Raw genomic sequence first — 22,433 nt, forward strand, 5'->3', positions numbered from 1 at the left:
AAGAGCTAACTGAATTTGAGCATGGTACTGTAATAGGATGCCACCGCTGCAACAAGTCAGTTCGTGAAATTTCTTCCCTCCTAGATATTCCACGATCAACTGTGAGTGGTATTATTGCCACTGGAAGCGTTTAGGAACCACAACAACTCAGCCACAAAGTGCGTAAAAGGCACCAACGTTGTGCTGACTCAATAACTGCAGAGTTCCCAACCTCCTCTGGCATTAACATCAGCACAAAAACTGTGCGCCGGGAGCTTCATGGCATGGGTTTCCATGGCCCAGCAGCTGCATGCAAGCCTTACATCTCCAAGCACAATGCCAAGTGTCGGATGGAGCGGTGTAAAGAACGCCGCCACTGGACCCTGGAGCAGTGGAAACATGTTCTGTGGAGTGGCGAATCACGCTTCTCTATCTGGCAGTCTGATGGACGAGTCTGAGTTCGGCGAATGCCATGAGAACGTTACCTGCCTGACTGCATTGTGCCAACTGTAAAGTTTTGTGGAGGAAGGATAATGCTATGGGGTTGTTCTTCAGGGGTTGACCTTGGCCTGTTTGTTCCAGTGGAGGGAAATCTTAATGCTTCAGCTTACCAAGACATTTTCAATTTTCATAGATCCTGATCCTTTGTAATTATTTAAATGTAAAGATTAGATATATTAATATTTTATTATTAATAAAATAACAATGGTTCATACAAAGATCTCAAACCTTCCCACCACCCAGCACCTTTTCTATTTTACCGTGGTGTGTGCCAATTTGCCACCAGAGTAGTTATCTGTTGTCTTAGGACCATTATCTTATCTTAAGACTACTGCTCATGCCCTTGACCGCCATTGTCTTTTACTGCCTGTCAGCAGAGCTGTTGCACATAAATAACTTCTCATGACAGACCGGCTGTTTCCCAGTTGCATTCAAAACTGCCTTTGTACAGCGTGCTCTGAAGAAATACACTCTAGATAACAGACAATTTAATAACTTTAGGCCGCTTTACAACTCAATGTTTGTTATTGGTCTATATTCAAGTATCAGACTTTATTGTTTCCAGTTGTTCATAGCCCAGCGGCAGTTCTCCTCAAAGTAGTACACAAGTGGGAAAAATGTATTCTTACTTGAATCACGGTTCTCTTATAGATATATCAAAAGTGTGGATAGATCAAGTTTATCCTCAAAACACTCCCTGCACCACTCAGTTTCTCATTAAGCTTATTGTTTTATGCCCATGGCAGTAAGTGAAGGTGATGATGTTGCATGGCCTCTCTTCTCTCATCTGGATTGTGGCAGCTGGACAGTCAGAAAACTACATCCCAAGTGGAAATGATGCTATTGGTAGCTGGTTCTTTCACCCATGAACATGGCATCTGTTTCCTTTGCTATGCACATAACTCTTTATCTCTGCTTCACCTGAAGATCTGAGCCCCGTTAACAGTCTTGTAAACTGCATTTCAGACATGATTGGATGGCTGGTTACTACTACGGCTGTCAATGAGTATTATAAATTCACTTACATAATGGAATTGAAAAAAAAATCCAGACATTTTTTAAATTTATATTCGATTGTGAAAAAAATAAACATGGCTGTCTGCAGTGGGACTTCTCGCGTGGGTCCACTGATGATAGAATTCACAACCCAGCTTGGCCGCAGAGAGAGTGAGTTTCACTCTGAGCAATCTCAAAAAGCCTTGTTTGGAGATAGTTTGAATGTTGGGCAAATCACGGCAAAATCGTGGAACCTCAAGATAAGGTTGTATGCAAACTATGTAAGCTACTTATAATGTGCAAAAATAGGTATTTGAATGGTTCTAGCTTTAGTTATTTATGTTGTTCGAAGTAATATTCAAATGTCCTTTTTGGTTAAATCTGATAGCACTATCATGTACTGTTATATACTATTATGGACTATCATGTCCTTTATTCCAGTAAAAAAATAGTCTGGCATACAACCCCTCATAAAATGGCAAGATCAAGTATTGCTGTGTCATTGTCCATAACCCCTTAAGACATAATATAACCAGCAGCACAAAAGGTTACACTAAGATATCAAAGCAAGTAAATAAAACTAAAACAAAGTGAAATCCAATACAGCCAATATAAGTATATTTTTTAGAAATAAAACTTAAAGATTGTGGAATATGCTGACTGTGGTCATTTCTTCAAAATCTTTAAAAAGGGTTTTGCTTGTAAAATTTTCTAAGATTTTAATGATAAAAATGATGTTGTTGGCATAAGTGTCTCTACGAGAATGGTCCAAAACACTGAGTCTTTGACTGTAAGAACTCTGTTACCTTTGGTCTTCATTTTGCACCTTGGAACAGTAACAAGAGAACTGATATGGACTCTATTACTGTACACACGTCTCTTAAATAAGGTTAAGGGGATACAAGCGGCTGTTGGGGATTATCGATTAAATCTTAAAATCAATTCAACATTTTTAAAACAAAAAGAAAACGAGCAGAGACAAGAAAAAAAAGATTCATTTGAATCCTGAAACAAAGGCTGCTTCCTTTCAATGACATTCAATCATGACAGACAGGGAAGATTAACAGATGCACTTTCCTGAAAGAGAATATTATATAGATGTTGGACTCTTTAAGCATTTAAAAGTTGACTTTCATGTAGTAATTGAAGCTGTTTTATCCAGTTATGGAGCTCTGTGATCCAGTTCATTCACAAAAACATACAGAGTCCATGAGCACGAAACATTACTAGCCTCCAAAGGACTGTCTTAAAAGTGAATGCCAGCAGGCTATAAATAATGTAGGCTGATTGAATCTTCCAGTAAGACGAGGTCAGGTCAAATCCCATTTCCTTGTTGATACATTGTTGACTGGGCCTTACTTCTCCCTCACAATCAACCACACATATCAATTGTTTCAAGGGCTTGTAGTCTATAAAATAGCACTATTGCAAAATATCAAACATTCTTCAAATGCATCATACATTTTCTGAAAAGCTCAAGTCTCATCACAAGAGAGAAAATCTACTTGCGATCATTTTGACTCTGCTAACTAACTGACCTGCAAGAGGTTCAAAATAAGACTCAACCTCAAGGGAACATCAACATCAACTTTATTAGTTATTTTATGGTAATCTGCTCTGTAGATTTTGTAGACTTGCATTTACATATCATGTTTTTAACACCATAAACCTTTGAATTTACCCTCAATTTTAAGCCAAACTAGCAGCATGGTTCTAAGCATGTGGTGGTGTTTGTCAGTTCACCAAGTCTGAAATATTAACAGTTCAACAACTACTAGATGGATTGCCATGAATTTTTAGCAAAGATCCTCTTACTTTTAATATAGCACCACCATGAAGTTGATATTTGTAGGTTTGAGTGAAATGTGTCACCAAACACTGGCTGGATTCGCATGAAATTTGGTATTGACATTCACACTTAAAATCAAATCTTAACATGCTAAATTAAGAAGGTTGACATTATCATTTAGCTCAAAGCACCACTGTATCTAAGGCTACGTACGGACACTCTTCAGAACAAAAATGTTAGCCCTCTCATTCATTTGAATGGAGCCAGTCTGTTGATGCAGTGGGTGTGCAAATGCAGAGGGCTCCAGCAAAACGTCGCAGGCTAACTGAGCAAAAAAGATGAACCTGGCTTGACTTTTGTTGCAGCACAACTTCACCTGGTAAGGTGTTGCGTTGGCCACTCGCATAACATGGAAGTGCACATTCCTGGTAGATTTCTTTGTGACATGAACATCGTATTTCTACCATTTAACAATTGCGGTGATGAAATATAAAACAGTTGGCACTGTGATGTCTTTTCAGAGTTGTAAAATCCTCTCTGTGAGTATTACAAACTGTTGTGCAGATTTTGGTGTTGTGGCCTAACTTATCCCAAGATTCAGTACGCGCTGGTGATGAAAATAATATGGTAGCAAACAACGCCAACACAGAGCCCAAAGATTACAGTTTTAAATGTAAGTATTGGGTTTCAGTTCAGTTGAACAGCTATCAGTACAACTGTTAAAAACCCAGGGCCTAAAACCTCAAGTTTTAGTAGAAAAAAACCCCCAAAAAACCATGTTACATTACCAGTCTCCTCAATTATCTAAATCTCTACTGAGTCGAATGTTACCTAGCTTTGAATCTTACCTTTCAGCCTTTGGTACTCTGAAGGAAGAATGTGGGGTGTCACTTTAATATGCTTACTCATAATATTGTTTGTATGGACCTTTACAATATAAGAATATAGAAAAACAGAAACATGGTGAGAATGGATTAGAACTAAATAGAAGGATAAAAACATGTAAAATGGATCACGACAGAGTATTAGCAAGTACAGGAACACATAATGCAGTTTAAACAAAATGGTTTTCTCACAACTAGAAGAGGAAACTGATAAAAAAAAAAAAACCTTGCTGCTGAACAGGGAAACCACAGCTGTCAGCTGGTTCTCTTTTCCTGTAATGTGAGATGAGTTGATTTCTGCACAGAACCCCTTTTGCTTTTACTAAAGAACAACCATCATTTAATGTGAATCATAGATGATCATGTTTTGAAAGATAGAAGGGCACACAGAGAGCACAGACTTCCGCCAAGGCCAATGTCAAACAACACACACCAGACACATTCATAGTAAATGATCTGGATCTGCCCCAAAATTTTAATGGGTTCTTCCCTGGCTCATGCATCATCCTTCCACAAAGTTTGGTTTGTACTTTTTGCGTAAAGAAGTCAAGTCAAGTCATGTCAGCGTTTCCTAACATGAGCAAGCTCTTGGTGACAGTGGCAAGGAAAAACTTCTTTTTAAGAGGCAGAAACCTCGAGGCCATCTGCCTCGACTGGTGGGTTTAGAAAGAAAGATAGAAAGAGAGAGAGCGAGGGAGGGAGAGAGAGAGAGAGAGAGAAAGACAAAGAGCAGGACTAAGGAGCACAAGTACTTAGACTACTTCATCTATTCATTGTGCACTTGGGAGGATGCCCTGAGCGACTGTACGCTGACAAAGGCACGGAAGATGAAAGGGGGAGTTGACTTTATCCTCGACATTTCGACTTTATTCTCAAAATGCAAAATAAAAAATAAAAACTTTCTCTTCTGAGTCAGTTCGACTTTTTTCTCAACAATTACACTTTTTTTCTCACAGTGCATAATTAAAAACATCTTCGTCCTCTATTTTCTTTTTCTCATCCATGGCCCTAATACTCCGTAAAAATTAGAAACTCAGAAAGTAGAAAATCGATAGACTACAGTTACACAGAGCCTATACTGTCTCTGCCTAACTACTGGTTCAATCAGACTCCATAGTGTTGACAAGTGGCACAATATACTGCACAAGCACACACTTTCTTCCTAGAGAACTGGCATATGTACCTTTTAGTCCAGCTTCAGGTTAAACCTCTTGAACTCTCGCAGGTGAGCAGTCACACTAACCTTGACCTATGACCTTTGACCACCGAAATCAAATTAGTTTGTGCTTGAGACCAGGTGAACGATTGTACCAAATTTGAAAAAATTCCCTGAAGCCGTTATGGAGATATTGCATTCACATCTTCGTATGTATGTACGGTTAACCCAAAAAACATAATGCCTCCGGCCCTGGCTGCATGTTGCCATCACAGAGGCATAAAAAGGAGAGGAGAATACAATTTTGTTGTGACCAATCTATTATTTTCAGTCAGCCATTATAGTAAGTGAGTCCCTCCTTTCATTAATTCAACAGTAACTATAGACGATAACAGAAAACATATGCAAAACCATATACAGGAATAAAAGTGTGTAGTGTTCATGCATCTGGGAGAGGATTAATAATTATGAAGGAAATCATAGAAATAAATAGGAGGGAAATGCAAATGGAAAATAATATAGAAACAAATACATACATTGAAAAATTTATAAATTAATTGATGAAATGGAAAATTAAATGGGAAAGTAAATAAATAGGGGAATTAATATGAAGGTAAATAAATACAGAAGCAAATTAAAACAGAAATATAAATTTATGTCACATTTTATAAAAATAATTGATGCCTACATTTATTTTTAATATTTCTGTTGCCTTTAATGGCATATTAATTTATTTGTTGGGTCATTTTCCATGTCACATTTCCATTTAAATGTGCAAGAGGTCCAGTAATATTTTCTCACAGTTGATTTGCAGCATTGTGTAATGAAGCTTTTCATTTAATAAGAGGTGAATAATGTGTTAACACCTGTGTTTCACACAATACAAACCCTGACAGTTAGAGGACTGTGATTCTAAAAAGAGAATTCTTTTGTTAAACATTTTAGTTTTCATTGTGTTTGTAATGTAACTGTGTGTTCAGTTTGTGGGGTGAAAATAGTTTTGTAGCGTCTGCTCTCTAAAACAGGAAATTGAACTTCCTGTCAATACACACACACACATACAGAGCGTAAACCCAGAAGTCAAAGAATAAAGGCCTGAAAGGGAGGACTGTGCGAATGTGAAGGTAAGGCGCCTTCAATTACACATAATAATGATTTTTAATTCGTAGGTCTAAAGCGGCTTTTACATATTAAGTGTTATGAAACGTCAGTTTCACTTTCTATTTACCCACAAGGCCTACAATACAATGTGGACAATGTGTTGCTTAACGCTATAGCAACTTCTTAACTTATATTCACCAACTACTGGCTTTGATAAAGACTGGATGTTATTTTAAAGCTATGTTCACCAGCTGTTTCATAAAGCTGAAAATTTTGATACATTGTAGTTATAGCTCTTGATTCAGTTTTCTTGATCTAAATGATCATTTTCTATGTGAAAGTAAACAGATTATTATTATTATTATTGTTATCAAAGTAAACAAAGCAATTTTTGACATTTTTGACCATTTTTATTTGAAAATGGTTTATGGAAATATGAAACAATGTTATGTGATATTAAATAGTATTATATATTCGACGTACTGTGTTCCTGATTTAGCTTAGCCACAGCTGAATATGGTGAGCAGCTCTGCGTGATATAACAGGAATCCCCAAAAATCTACATTTGACATTTCAAAATATCGTTTTCATCGTCACACACAAACTTCACTAAACAGTTATAAAAAGCTCTATGCAACATGATAGCTTTATACTGTAAACATACTGAGAATGCACAACATTTGAGAATGCTAATGCTACACTAACGAATATCAAATTAATGTGTACATTTGACAGAGGTGTAAGGTGGCTAAGTGCTTGTACTTTAATTTTATGATACTTTACACTTCTGAGTCTTGGCTGTGTTTTCACTGGTTTTCATCATATCTGGGTGGACTCCATCACTCTGAATCACTTTCCCTTATCTTGACAAGTAAAACTGACATGCCTGTGGGCAAGTCATACAACAAAAATATGAATTTATATTAGTGATGAAGCAATGATGAAAACAATATAACTCAGTGAGAATATAAAAGAAATAAAATAACAAATATCTTGCCATTGTTTACTGTGGAGTAATTGGAGTTGTAATTGATAAAAGAAAACTCCTATGTGTATAATTCTAATGTGATTATTATCATTATTTAAAAATATGCTGATGACATGACTTTAATATTTTGTAAAACCTCTTAAAGAGTGTACTTTGGAATATTTCAAAATTGTATTACTTTATTTCATTTAGCGGTACAACCATTCCTGCCTGTGGAGATGATTTTCCAACTTATTTTGATTGACTTTTAAATATTCCTTAGCTTATATGGCAATGGATCAAAAGTCATTACCTTAGAATATGGGATTAGCCTAAATCATTTTTGAAGATTATCCAATAACTGCTGAAACTCTACCAGTACCAGAATCATTTAATCATTTTCCTGTTGTTGAGTCTGTTGGTTTCATCGTCAGGAGTACCCATGGATCTCAGTGAGGAGGAGTCAGCCCCTCTGGTAATCAGAGACCGGGGAGGCAGCCAGAAGTCCAGTTCAAGCACTGGCCCCAGTTTACAAGTACACCTCTATTTCGTCCCTACCACAAATGAGGAAACAACAATACACATGTCGTCTGGCCAGATCTCTGCTGAAAATGTCTGCGTCCAAGCAGGAAAAAAATGTGGTAAGATCACGGTTGCAAATCATGAGTCTGACTACACCCTTTTGATAGCTTATAGTTTGGGTGTAAAATAGGCCGTATGATATTATGTATTTTATATTGCATTTATATTTGTATTAGGTGCTAGTTACCCAGTGATGTTAGCATGATTTTTGTGATGTCCTCTCTAGGAATCTTACCAGTTTACCTAAGCCTTTTTGGGCTGGCATCTTCTGATCTCTCATATTGGTATCCTCCATCACACGTGTTCAACACAGATGAAAACTTGCAAGTCCACTTTAGAGTCAGGTAGGTTAAAATTCGCAAAACATACATTCACTCATTTACTTCAGAAAGTAGTTTGCATTGATCTCTTGAAGACTCATCTCTTCCGAGAGCACCCCCATCCTAACATCTCTAACACCTACTGTGCTCTTTTGGTACTTGGTCTCCTTGCACTTATTAAATAGATGTAGTACTTAATACTTACACCAAGGTTTCCTACTGCACTGAAGCATTAGTGATGTCCCCCACTTGTAAGTCGCTTTGAATAAAAGCATCTGCCAACTGAGTAAATGTAAATCTAATGTAACATATTTCATGGAATGGAATGTAACTCTGATGAAACTGAAAATAAGAAAAACATCTGGACAGAGATAAAGAATGTTTTCTCTTCAATCAATAAAGACTGATTATCAGTTCTGTAAAATCTGTATAGCAAATGTTATTTGGGCCTATAAAGCACATGTGAGAATATAGTTAAGGGCAGCTTGCAACTAAAGCAAAAAAGACACATTTATGTAATAATCTTTTACATCATCTTACAGAAAGGTGGCACATACGGCAGATGAAGTCAAAGCCAGAATCCCACATTTTACTTGCTTCTTGCATTTATTACCCCTACAAAACTTCTTCAACATTTAGATGAGAGATAGAGCTTAGAATTGTTACTTTTGTCACCAAAGTATCACGTTCAAACTATGTGTGCAGATGTGCACTCACACCATGCATCAAAAAGTTATTTTGTGAATTCTTACAAGGACAGGCTAGCGTCATGCGATGATAAATAATGGATGTCTTTTTGGTATGCAGGTTTTTCTTTGCTAATTGGTTTGGACAAGGACCAAGAACATCGTACCGCTACTGTCTGACCAGAGACGGAATTAGTCCAGTGCTTGACTACAGTGTCATTGATTATCTCTTTGCTCAGGTAAAGTATAAAGTACAAAATATAAAATTCATTAAATATAAAATTCATTGGCTCACTGAGATCGTTAACTCTATGTTTTACATCTTGTTTTAATGGAATAATGCATGGTATACTTACATCGCTACCAGTGCAATTTTATTGTTATGCTTGATAATGCTAACGTGATACCATAAAACATTGAACTGCTCTATGTCAGTGACTAATTTCTTTTGGTCCCCAGTTGCGAAGTGACTTCATTGCTAGTGAGGCAGGAGTTTCGCCACCTTTAAGCACTCAAGAGGAATGCCTGGGCCTTGCAGTACTGGACTTGTGGAGATTAGCTAAAGAGCGCCATCAGAGTGTTAGAGAACTCTGCAAGACTGTAAGGTATTGTCATATAAGCCAGTAAAGTTGTTTTACTTCACTGTGAAATTTTAGATTTATGTTAAAATATATTAATATTTCAGAAGTTTTTGAATGGGAAGTTCTTTTTGTAGTAATTGCACAAAATCATGTACTCTTCCTCTTCAGCTACAAATCGTGCCTACCGAAGTCACATCGCCACGAAATCCAAAAACGTAACCGCCTGGATCGTTATCGAATCCGAAATACCCTCAAGCGTTTCTTACAGAGGCTTGGAAACTCCTCTGTGGATGAGTGCAGCTTGAAACTCAAGTACCTGATTGAACTGGCTGGCATTGAGCCTTCCCTGGGAAGCGAAACCTTCAACGTGGATCCTTTGGCCTCGCATTCAAAGTCAGCTATCAGTCTCATTCGGGTGTCTGGGGAAACTGGAATTCAAACCAGTGGAAGTTGCCATTCTGATAGTTCCATGGTAAGTGTGGGTAATAGTTAGATTGTCTTTCCTTCCTTCTATCAGATAACCTGTGTCTAAGCTTCGACAAGGATTGCCTGGCCTGGCCCCTTGTATTTTTTCTCCAATCCAGTTTACATTAAAACATGGCCACTTCCGTATTGGTTAGGTTTAGGGATAGGGCTTCGTACATTCAGTTGAGGCGTTCGTCATGTGGAAGTAGGCGTGGTTTCATCTGAACTGGTTTGGAAAAATGATTGATGCAGCCTGGCCAAGCCTCTTCCTGTCTTTAATGGTCCTCATTATATCGAAATAACTGCCTATTACAGTGTGTTTCTTGGTACTTATTGCAGACTTGCATTCAGTAAGCATCCGGTAGCCTCAGTTGCTTCTAAACTGAATTGCATTATTCTGTTTTGTGATTTAGTGTTGTTCAGTTTGACCTAGATCACTTTGTCTTTGGGCCTAGAATGTGTGATATGTTTACTTGGCTTTAGATGTCCATATGCCAAATGTAACCCTAAATGCCTCAGTGGTCCTATTCCCCATCCCTTTTTATGAGGTGTTATTAAGTAATCAGCCTGTCCTCTGTTTTAGGAGTGGCAGACCTTCTGCGATTTCCAAGAAATCATTGACATCAGTATAAAGAGAGTGTGTCATGAGCAGGTTCCCCAAGACAGCAGGATGGTGACAATAACCCGCAAAGATGACAGATGCTTGGTAAAGGACATATTCTACATTCAACACTTAAAGTTATTTTCTGTGTATTTTTGATTTGATGTAAAACATGCACACCTATTTGCCCTAATTTGCACTTTAGGAAGCCAAGTTCCCGGGTCTCAAAGAAGCTCTTTCGTTTGTGTCACTTGTTGATGGCTACTTCAGACTGACAACAGACTCTAGCCACTACTTCTGTCAGGACATTGCACCCCCAAGTATTCTGGAGGGCATAAAAAACCATTGTCACGGCCCAATCACGTGAGTCTTTTTTGATTAATACTGAATCCAGAGAAAACTTTTGCATGCATCTGTTTTAAGATATTTATTTTATTTTTTGTTTAATCAGATCTGAGATTGCAGTCCACAAATTGAAAAAATCCGGATTTAAAGGTGGTACGTTCCTTGTCCGGCAGAGTACAAAGAACTATGACAGCTTCTTCCTCACCGTGTGTGTTCAGGTAAATGTTCTTGTTGAGGTCACACAATAGACATAGACAAAGATGGATTTAAAACATACTCTGAATTCAGTAGGGTTTTGTTTGTTTGTTTGTTTGTTTTTGTATTTTATGGACCTGACAACAAAAAGATATTTCCATCTGAGTAAGAAATCTGAATAATTTTGGGCTTAATTGTAGATTTTGCGAAAGTCGTTCCTATGTCCCCCTAAGTCACAATATTATTCCATTCTCATGTCATGCAACATTTATATTTCCGCAGACCCCACTTGGACTTGATTATAAAGACTGCCTCATTATTAAGAATGAGCACTACAGTCTTCCTGGTGTCCAGAAATCGTTTTCCAGCTTGAGAAAGCTCACCAGCTATTACCAACACACCAAGCTGCTGCTGTCTGAAGTACCTGTAATGTTGGCTCGCTGCTGTCCACCTCGACCCAAAGGTTTGATTCCCAAGCCACTGATACAATGATATTACTGAATATACACAACACCTATATATAGTAGTCGATATTTAACTTCATTAATTGGTGTTGTCCTCTGTTTACTTGTGTTTGTATTGTTTTTGTGGTCGAGGTTTTTATATATCCATTAACATTTTTGTGCATGTAGATATCATGTCTTGGTTATAGCCACCTATTGTATCCATGTTTTGAGAAACCCAGGCATTATTATTCAGAATAGCATTTCAGACACAGAGAGAAGACTCATAACATGGATACATGTAAATGTATTCAATGTCACTCACCACAATAATTATAATAATAATAATAATAATAATAATAAGTCAACACCTCAATTTCATGCTTGGACTGAGATACGTACCTTCATATTTTCAACCTGTGTAGATAGTGTTACAATAACACGTTGTTTTGCTGTCCCCACAGAGCTCACAAATCTCATCATCATACGCAGCAGCAACTCTGTAGAAGCTCACGGGTCTCCAACACCTGAAAGGAACAAATTCAGTCACATCCAGTTCCACATGATCAAATATACAGACCTGAAATGTGTGAGTGTATAGACATGACTCCAACTGCACTTTCTATTACAGCTACTATTACAACTTCTATTGTTATCAATACTATCAGTGTGACAAATGCAGCTACTACTGCGACACTGTAGTCAATCTAAAATGAAAGGAAACTTAATTGTGGTTTCTATATGTATTTTCCTTCTAAGGAGGAAAGCCTTGGACAGGGATCCTTCACACGCATTTTTAAAGGCTACAAAACAGACATTCATGATGGGGAGAAACATGTGACAGAAGTCCTACTGAAAGAGCTTGATGTTGCTCATAAGAATTGCTGGGAGGTTTGTTCGTTAGATGAAAATACACAAAATAGTTTTGCTGGTTATTCATGGATTTAAAACGCATTAAACACGTGTTGTTTTCTTGCCCTTTCTTTCTCTCAGTCATTCTTTGAAGCTGCCAGTTTGATGAGTCAGATCTCACACAAACACCTCCTCCTTGTTTATGGTATTAGTGTTCAAGGAGTGAAAAGTAAGTTCAAACCAAACAGTTGATTGTTTGCTTGTAAGCCTGATGAAGCTAATGTGCTGTATGTTGTAAGATGTGCTAATGTGCTGTGGATAATATGTGTTGTGTAAATTTTTGTTTTTGCTGTTCAGGTACTTGTAGAGATGAAAATCAGATTGTATTGCACATCATCTACCTGCTGTGTGCATTAAAAAAAACTGAATGAAGTAATAAAGAGATGAATACATGAATTCATTCTCTTCATATAGAACAAAATAGCAATGTTACCATGAAATCCTCATGTGACCGCAGATCAGTCCCTGTTATGTGGGGGAGCATTTCTGGCTCCATGTTTGGTTTTGAAGTACAGCTGTTGAAACAAACCTTGCTGTGCCTTACAGACATCATGGTGCAGGAGTTTGTCAAGTATGGGGCCCTCGACCTTTACTTGAAGAGAGGGAGATCTGTGTCAGTGAGCTGGAAACTTGATGTAGCCAAACAGCTCGCATCTGCCCTCAACTTTCTGGTAAGACCAACGACAACTGTCACAAAAGTAATGACTGCAACACAATCGACATGAGGACAGGCTGGTTTATATTTATTCACTTTACATATCAAATGTGTGTGTGTGTGTGTGTGTGTATACGATATGAAGTATCACAGAAGTATTACTGTACTAGTGGCGTTCTTAGTTTGAGTTGACCAGCGCTGCACATCATTAACGAGTCAACATTAACTGTAAGTGTCTTGCAGGAAGAGAAAAACATTGTTCATGGAAACATCTGTGCCAAAAATCTACTGCTGGCCAGAGAAGGGAACCCATCGCAGGGCAGCTCTCCTTTCATCAAGCTCAGCGACCCAGGCATCAGTGTGGCCATGCTGGGCAAAGATGGTAAAGAAAAGATTCAGGAGAATGTTTTCTAATCTCCCTGTAACCACGTCTGACAACATCATACAGGTCCATTTAAATCCATCCAGTACCCTCAAATGAAAATGAACAAACTGTCATTAATGCAATGATATGGATTCCTGTGTGTGTTCATTCAGTTATCCTGGACAGAATCCCCTGGGTGGCCCCTGAGGTGCTGGAGTTCCCAGACAAGCTGACCCTGGAGTGTGATAAGTGGAGCTTTGGCGCCACTGTGTGGGAAATCTTCAACAATGGGGATGCTCCGCTGCGGGGCTGGGACCTGCAACAGGTGCTCCAACTTCAAATACTGAACACTGATGTAGCAGAGTTGGCACTCACACATCCAGTTCGCTGTCCACATTTACAAACAGTTCTTTATCAGAGCGAGAAAGCCAAACACAAAGAGAAAAAATCCCACATGTAAGTGCAGTCATCAGTTGGACAGTGCACCTTTCTGAGGATTAGCATTGGGACATTACAAAGAATTTCATGTTTATCATTTTTATATACCTTACATGTTTGTAAATGTTTGACAAGAATTCGAACTCCACAAACATGGGACCCAGACTTCACCCAGAGAGACTAACACAGAAGAGTAAAATCAAAGTCTGAATCCAATCACAGTTAAAAGTTAAATATAAATATAGGTGTATAAATGACATAGCACAGAAACAATATTGGGTGACAATCCGTCATGAATCCAGGAGGTCCCTTCAGGACATCAGGACAGATAATTGCATAACTTTTCACATCTAACTCCATGAGTGTGGAAAGAGTCCATTGTTGAAAAGCAGCGCAGTAATCCACAAATGACTCATCTCATAATTATGACAACGGGGTGTGTCACATTTCAACTAGTTTCAGTTTCTCAAAATTTACCAGGTGTTAAGTACCACTTAGTGCGTGACATGAATTAGAGCATGATATGAAAAAACACTGCAGGTTATATTATATGAAAACCAGGCCTCTGTTCCTGTTAGCATCCTGGATATGTTGTTACTTATCTGGACTGATTAATGGGAACTTCCTGATGATAAAGTTGGGAATATGTGGCTTTATTAGCAGATGTGGGTTGTCCTATGTCACTATTAGTTTTGGATCCTGCAAGATTAGACAGGTCTTCCAAACAACCTCGCTTCATGTTGTCCTGAATTTGTGGATCTAGCATTTTGATCAGGTAAATGTCCCAATGAGAATATCTTTTTCAAGAGAGATCTGAAAGTTACAACAATGAATAAAATACAAACAGCATAAACAGGCTAAGAAAAGTACACTCTATAAAAAAAGGTGTAAATAATATCCACTGAAGATACATACACAGGTATGAGTTTCCGGAACAATCTTATACCTTTAAGCTGACATAAATTCACCAAAAGTAAGCAGACATCCTTCTGTACAATGGTCCAGGAGGAAGAAGCAGCAAAGCTAATTTCAGCTTTTTTGCTGCTGAAACATGGTGTAAAATGAACAAAGTTAAGTTATTAAGTTATTCATTTTACACTATGTTTCAAGAGCAAAATTAACATAATAAGGACCATTATTCAACTTTAGCAATGACAAAAACAAAAAGGTTCAACTTCAGCTTGAACTAAGATTCCTGTGAACCTGAGAAGGGCAGAAAGTGGAAGGCACATGAACAACAAAATACTCTACTAGGGGTTAGAACAAAGTGGGTAATGTGTGTTATTGATGTATTTTCTGTAGAAGCGGAGGTTTTATGAGCGGTTCCAGCAGCTGCCTTCCTCCCAGTGGACGGAGCTAGCCGATCTGATCAGTCAGTGTATGGACTACCAGGCAGCCTTCAGACCATCTTGTCGCAGTATCATCCGTCAACTCAACAGTCTGATCACTTCAGGTAATGAAGTGTATTAACATCCACCTAAAATGTCAAGTTCACATTTCCTTCACTTCAGTTCAGTTAAATGAGAAATTTGACACTGGCTCAGACAAATCTTTTCTGTGAATGTGATACAACAGAAGGAAAAATAAAAAAGCAGTTCTATGAATACATGCTGGTGTCAGTAATTACCTCTATATGAAAAAGGGAAAATATTAGTATTTTAATAGTATGAAACACTGGAGCATTTATAAAAAATATCAGGAATATAATGTATAATATGTAAAATATGGCAACAAAATGCTCCTTGTCAAAGCTGCCGAAAAATGGCACGTAGATATACAGTGTGCAAATGACAATTGTTTATTGACTGGTTGGTTTATTTTAAAATCTAAAATCCATCATTTGCACAACTTAAATATAAATTTAAATGTTTTTGCTCTTTTTTTTTTAAATCTGTTACGTAGATACGTTTTTCTTGTTTCATGGCAGACTATGTAATACTGCACGCCACTGAGCCCGTCACACAGAGCCCTGTGTGGAGAGCCCTCAGCCCTCAACACGACCAGACACTGTTTGAGGAGCGACACCTTCGCTACATCACCCCTCTGGGAAAAGTATGTTTGAGAACAGGCAGAGGACCACAATGTTTCAAGCCCTGTCTTATATACCATACCATATCATATCATGTATAGACTATGAAAATTACAGTCTATTTAGTATTTAATAAAGACCAAAAGCGAGCAGTGACTCAACAGTTTTCATTATGAGATCATCAGTGGTGTCCAAGATATTGTGTTTGGGAAACAGGTGATTGAACAGACCAGAGCAGCTGGATATTGATATTGTGACAACACAGCATATTAACTGAAGCTGCTATCTGTGCTTCCTATAATATGAAAACAAGTATTTTAAGATAAACTGTCTTCTAAATCTTCTAAATGGCTCACCAGTCTTTTAATCTATGGTGAATCCAGCAGTGGCACAAACAGGCTAAGAAAGTAAATTTAATTTTTTTTAATTTTTGTGTTTAACTCACAAGAGAATAACTCAAACCTTTTCCAGGGAAACTTTGGCAGCGTTGAACTTTGTCGTTATGACCCATTGGGTGATAACACTGGCGAGCTGGTTGCTGTGAAGAAGTTGCAACCCAACAAGCAGTCAACCCAGGACGACTTCCAGAAAGAGGTCAACACCCTCAGCGTTTTGCACTGCGACTACATTGTCAAATACAGAGGAGTCTGCTACAGCATGGGTAATAAAAACACTCACTGTAAACACAGTCCATGGTGTATCAATATAATCAACCTCAGTAAAAGAACAAACTGGCCAGAAGAGGTGGAAAAAGTACAAAAATTTTGTATTCAAGTAAAAGTACCAATACTTTGATGAAATATTACTCAAGTAGAAGTAAAAGTACTCATCTGAAAATGTACTCAAGTAAAAGTAAAAAGTAGTTCATTTGAAATGTACTTTAAGTAAAAGTTACTTAGTTACTTTCTTTGTGTGGGGTGTGAGGGTAGTAAAAATAGGACAAGGGGTCAGAAATCCAAAACTATTTTGTTTTTAATTAAAGAACAAGTGTAACAAATGTAAGTGCAAAAACAACAACTTCACAACAACTTCTTGTTCAGTTTAAGTAGCAACTTAAAGTTAGTTGTTTTGTAAAGTTAGTCACTGTTGGTTCTGGCCACTGGTTTACTGTCAATGGTTCTGGCGCGTATTTTTCCCCTGTAGGTTGAATTGTTATTTTTACTCAGTAACGGATAGGATTTATAAAGTAACTAAGTACAATACTTGAGTAAAAACGTATTCAAGTAAAATACAAAATACCGATTTTAAATTGTACTTAAAAAATACACAAAAAAAGTATTCAATACAGTAACGTGAGTAAATGTATTTTGTTACTTTCCACCTCTGCTGGCCAGGGTGCTCAGATTTCAGTTTCAAATGTTGATTTTCAGTTTAAATGTCTTCTGTTCGGCAAGGATGTGTGTATGTGTTTAACTTTTGTTTTACATACAGTCACATGAGTTACATGGTTTCTCTCCTATGACAGCACGTGGAAGCTGTAATGTTTATGTGCAAGATTTATGTGAGGGTTTAGACTTGAAACCGCAAAGACTTGAAAGCGTTTTCTAAACAAGCGTAGCTATTCCTGAAATAACCAAGCTATTGTTGGGTGAACTTATTTCCTTTAAGTGAAGCTGAGTTAGATTTACATTGGTAGATTTAACTCAAACTGTTCAAACAGCCTTGTCAGTTTTGAATGATTTTAATGTGTAATGTTTGTCTGTTCACAGGTCGCCTCAGTATGAGCTTGGTGATGGAGTACCTGCCCTATGGCAGCCTTATCGGCTACTTGGAGAATAACCGGCACAATGTCAACACCAGGCGAATGCTGCTCTTTGCTTCTCAGATCTGTAAGGTAAGAGTCAGAGATATGAGCATCACTGCTGTTATTACAAAAGTTTAAAATAAGAAGTTTGAGTGGACTTTAATTAAATTGGGATTTTACAAATTCTCAAAGTTTTACACTGGTCAACAACCTCAAATACTGTGACTCTTTTCCTAAACATGTACAGACCTATTGGGTGTAATTTGGGCATCTTCTTAATCATCTAAAAAAATTAACATTGCTTATTTGTCCATCACAAAAACATCCTACTGGAATCCCCCAAGAATAATGCATTGCATTTGCAGAAATGTAATAATACAAGATCGATAATTGTTCATTTAGAGGAAATCCAGCAGGAATCCTGCAGGAAATGAAAATTGCTTTGGGAATCAATATTTCTTAATCTCCTCTCATGCATTACTGACATTACAATTAAACCGATAGTAAGAAACTGTCAAAGCAACTGCTGAAAGAATGCATGCTACATGTGTTTTATTGTTGTTTATTGCAGGATGGTTCTATAAATCAACTTCATTTTCACTGATTGCACAGCAAAAAAACAAACAAAAAAAAAAGGGACAGGGGGAGGTTTTTCCATTTTCTTCTGTTTTTATTTTCCAGGGGATGGAGTACCTGCAGACCCTGCGTTATGTGCACCGAGACCTCGCAGCCAGAAATATCCTTGTGGCCAGTGAGTCGCTAGTGAAAATCGCTGATTTTGGGCTGACCAAGATTATTCCTCTTGACAAGGAGTACTACAGAGTCACACAGCCTGGAGAGAGCCCCATCTTCTGGTAGATTTCCTCATGTGTGACCTCTCTAATATTCTTGAATCCAAAGTGTTAAAGCAGAAATCCGTCACTTTCTTCAGTTTTCTGACACCTGCTATGAAATATCGACAGTATTGTGGAAGCCTGCTGTGTGTTTGAATCAGACACCGCAAAACTTGGCTTGTTGATTCTCCCTGTTTCCAGTCTTTGCTAAGCTAAGTGGCTGTAGGCTTTTAGTCAATAGAGATGTGGGATTAATGTGGGAAATGGTAACATAAGCTGAGGTGATGTTTTTACACTTCTGTACAAAATCCATTAAAAGCCAGAGACTGAAGTAGGTTTTGCTTTTTAAGTTTAAGTTCCTGGAGTTCTAATGGCCATACGTTGCTCATCTACTGCAGGTACGCCCCAGAGTCCATCAACGAGTCCAAATTCTCCCACAAATCAGATGTCTGGAGTTTCGGAGTTGTTCTTCATGAGCTCTTCTCCTACTGCGACATGAACTGCAACCCAAAGAGAGTAAGGGGATTTTAAGAATCTATTTTTATTATACTTCAGGTGTTTTTAATCATCAACACTTGTTTCATCAAACTGTATTTTTTTCCTTTTTCAAAATTTGTGCCACTGTTGTAGCTGTGCATGCAGGAGATTGGACACCACGTGCAGGGTCCATCCATTTCAATGCATCTTGCAAATATTCTAAAGAATAACTGGAGGTTGCCGGCTCCGACACACTGCCCACCAAAGGTACGTTCACTTTGTGTGGTTCTATCTATCAGCTGAAATACAGCAGCCTTTTTGTAAGACTCTCACTGTCACAGCTGATGGTAGGAGCAAGGTACTTTCATAGAACAAATGATGAAGGCCAGGCAGGTAAGAGTTGCAGTTGCTGCCCAGAGAGAATCTGTGAAACAAGCTGGCAACTAACTGGGCTGTTTTAAATACAGGGGATCAAATGAGGGAAATGAGAGACTGGTGTGCAGGTAGGCAGGGAGGTTCCAGTGATTGGGAATGGGAAACAGGTGAAGAGGTGGAAACCGGGAACAGGAGGGGACGTCGGGTTGGTGAGCGGAATATGGCAGGAGACAGACGCAGGATTGTCAACATAAACACAATTATTTGTGACTTTACTACATTCACATATACATAACAAATATGCTGTAAGTCAGTGAAGCCACTGGTGAGAGGTGACCATTTTCTATATTTAGATTTGTTTTGCTTTTTTTGTCTTTTTATTCCATCATGATAAAAAAGAAATTGTAAACATCTCATTTTGCCCTGCAACTCTTCATCTGATCACTGTGGTTGTCATTCCGCACCACACAAATGTCAACAGTTCGCTGTATAATCTTTCACATTCATTAAAAAAAAAAGACATTTTACATTTTTCTCATTGTACCACCAGGTGTACAGTTTGATGAAGCAGTGCTGGGCGCACAACTTCGACGAGCGGCCGTGCTTCTCCAGCCTGGGAAACCAAATTGAAACGATCATGCAGGATGACAGAGAAAACCCTAAAGGCTGACAAGGACGCCTTGTTGCACCTCACAGTTGAACTCCGAGTGAAATGACACAATTTCATTCACTGTACCTGTGGAAATTCACATCGCTCAGGTACAAGACAACACAGCAGTGGACATCATCCGGTTTTTTGACCATTCGCATACTAACTTATTATCAGTAGAATTTCAGCCGTCATTAGTTTTTGGTAAGGTACTTCCGAAACTCTCAGGTAAAGCTCACTTAGAGCCCTTTTTCCCAATCCCATAATGTGCACAGACACAACCTCAAGCAAGCTCAGGGAAGACTATCATAAACTGTAATGTGTCACAAAGGCTATTAATGATTAGCAGATGGCACAAAACATTTACTAACAGCATATGAAAAATAGAAGTTACCCTGATACATATGTCAAAGTCAAATGAATAAAAACATTCACACATAATAAGCAAACAAGCTCAGTACTGCATCAATGCTCAAGGCTAATCTTTCTGGAATAAAATTTGAACTAGAACTCTTTCTCACACCACATTTATTACAAAATAAAATGCTGTTTTATTCAGGAAATGCAAGGTACAATGCATCGGGCACTGTGCAGGTTTGTATACTGTGGCTTTTATACTGTGGCTACATCCAAAGTGTCCAAAGAGTTAAAGAAAGGATTTTAAGCTTTGTGTTAGAAATGTATGAACCAGAAATATATTTGAATCAAATATTTCTGCCTTTATAGTGTAGTAGTGCTGTATTCCAGTGAAAAATGTGCTGTATTTTGTATTCATGTTTACATCTTTTACCATGTTTGAAATAAAGTGATGTGGTTCCAGTAGCTTTTTGTTTTTCTTTACTGACATAACTAATTCTGTTCTCTAAAATCCCTGACGCACTGAAGAATTAATGAATAAATACATTGTGTTCATATAAAATGTATCTACAAGGGATTCAAAGGTGAAACAGAATTATAAAGTTGAAGGCAATTGGACAGTTCAGTAATAAAATCCATATTGCATAAATTTCAGTGTGATCATTACACAGATTTGAAAGTCTCAGGTAACTTGCCGTCAGTCCACCAATTTGATCCAGACTGCAGTTTCTTTTCTATGATTCAATTTTATGAGATCTTTTATCTTTGGCACATGACAGTAAATCGTTTCACATTGTGAGAGGTTTCCTGTTGCTTACAATACCAGTAACATCAGTCGTATAAGCCTAAACAAAACATACAAAATCAGTGAAATCCATAGTGTAAGGAATATTCTGATAATAACATGACAAGGAAGAACATCCATGCAGCGAAATTAATTATCATCAGGAACCAACATTCATCCTACAGGCTGATCAGTCAGTGTGTATACTGTAAGTCCAAAAAAGATCCCAAGCTGGTGCTTAACTCTGGTCAACCTGGTTATGCAAAGCCCTGGCTATCCGATGTTAAATGCAAATCCAGAGACCTCAGACCTCGGCGCGTATCACTTTCGTCTATCCTCTTTTGACTTCAGCAAAACAGCTGTAAAGAATCAATATAAGCCACTGGAGAATGGTACATGGAAATGGAAGAGGATTGGCACACCATTATCTCACCAGTTCTCATCAATTAAACTTGGTGAGTGACACACCATCGAGAAGTGACACTTCCCTAGAACAGCGGTAGCACAACGTGTGTGAACAGTGTACTAAAAATAACCATTTGCATGCCGCTCAGAATCAGCACGTGCTACTGGGACAAAGATTTCTCAACAAGAACTTTTTTTTTTTTTTTTTTTTGCACTGTTCTTTTTTAAATGCACATAAAATATGTAAAATAGAAATGCACCTATTGTTTCTTTCAGCATTGTAATGCAGCTGGTACTGGCGGGGCTGACAGCTCACACAGTAACCCACACACCCATGTCACTCTGCTCTTCACTAATCTCCACTGGCTTCCTGTCACTGCTCACATTAAGTTTACGTCAGCACAGCACCCACCTACCTAAACTCCTTTATTCAGTTTGTATGAGTCTTTCAGCTAATTACTGCAGCACATTTAGTACTTGATCAATCCTTTTTTGTTACCTCTAGGGCAATTAATTAACACTCAGTCTTTGGTCATGACAGCTACTCACACCATATGCTGAGTGTTGTCGATGAGCAAGAAAGGAAGTGGGTTTTACCTGAGCTGTGTGTCAGTAACCATGCACTGACAGCTCACAGCATTAGTTTTAGTTCATTTGAGTGAATTTGACTCCAAAAACCAAGATATTTCAGCGAGAAAGGTGCTCATTGATGCCTCTCATAGTCACAACAAAAGAAGTTTCCACAGCACACCCGCTTTCATGCATCTGTGTTTCCTTCCTCTCTCCTTTTCTGGCTCACAAGATAACGACTGCATGACAT

General features: G+C 38.1%; 1 protein-coding gene across 1 annotated transcript; it reads left to right on the plus strand.

Moving 5' to 3' along the window:
* Positions 1-6,345: 6,345 nt before the first annotated feature.
* Positions 6,346-20,889, plus strand: jak3 (Janus kinase 3 (a protein tyrosine kinase, leukocyte)). Its single transcript, XM_056379497.1, has 24 exons — positions 6,346-6,429; positions 7,808-8,014; positions 8,182-8,299; positions 9,083-9,200; positions 9,421-9,566; positions 9,711-10,014; positions 10,591-10,713; positions 10,814-10,971; positions 11,060-11,171; positions 11,431-11,611; positions 12,056-12,180; positions 12,351-12,482; positions 12,585-12,672; positions 13,050-13,174; positions 13,402-13,540; positions 13,696-13,847; positions 15,263-15,413; positions 15,888-16,012; positions 16,461-16,650; positions 17,699-17,823; positions 18,415-18,587; positions 18,965-19,082; positions 19,197-19,310; positions 19,969-20,889. Exons 2-24 carry the CDS (start codon positions 7,816-7,818, stop codon positions 20,086-20,088), a joined length of 3,336 nt encoding a protein of 1,111 aa, XP_056235472.1. The 5' UTR covers positions 6,346-6,429; positions 7,808-7,815; the 3' UTR covers positions 20,089-20,889.
* The last annotated feature ends 1,544 nt before the right edge of the window (positions 20,890-22,433 follow it).

This window comes from Seriola aureovittata, chromosome 6, assembly GCF_021018895.1.
Source record: "Seriola aureovittata isolate HTS-2021-v1 ecotype China chromosome 6, ASM2101889v1, whole genome shotgun sequence".
NCBI lineage: Eukaryota > Metazoa > Chordata > Actinopteri > Carangiformes > Carangidae > Seriola > Seriola aureovittata.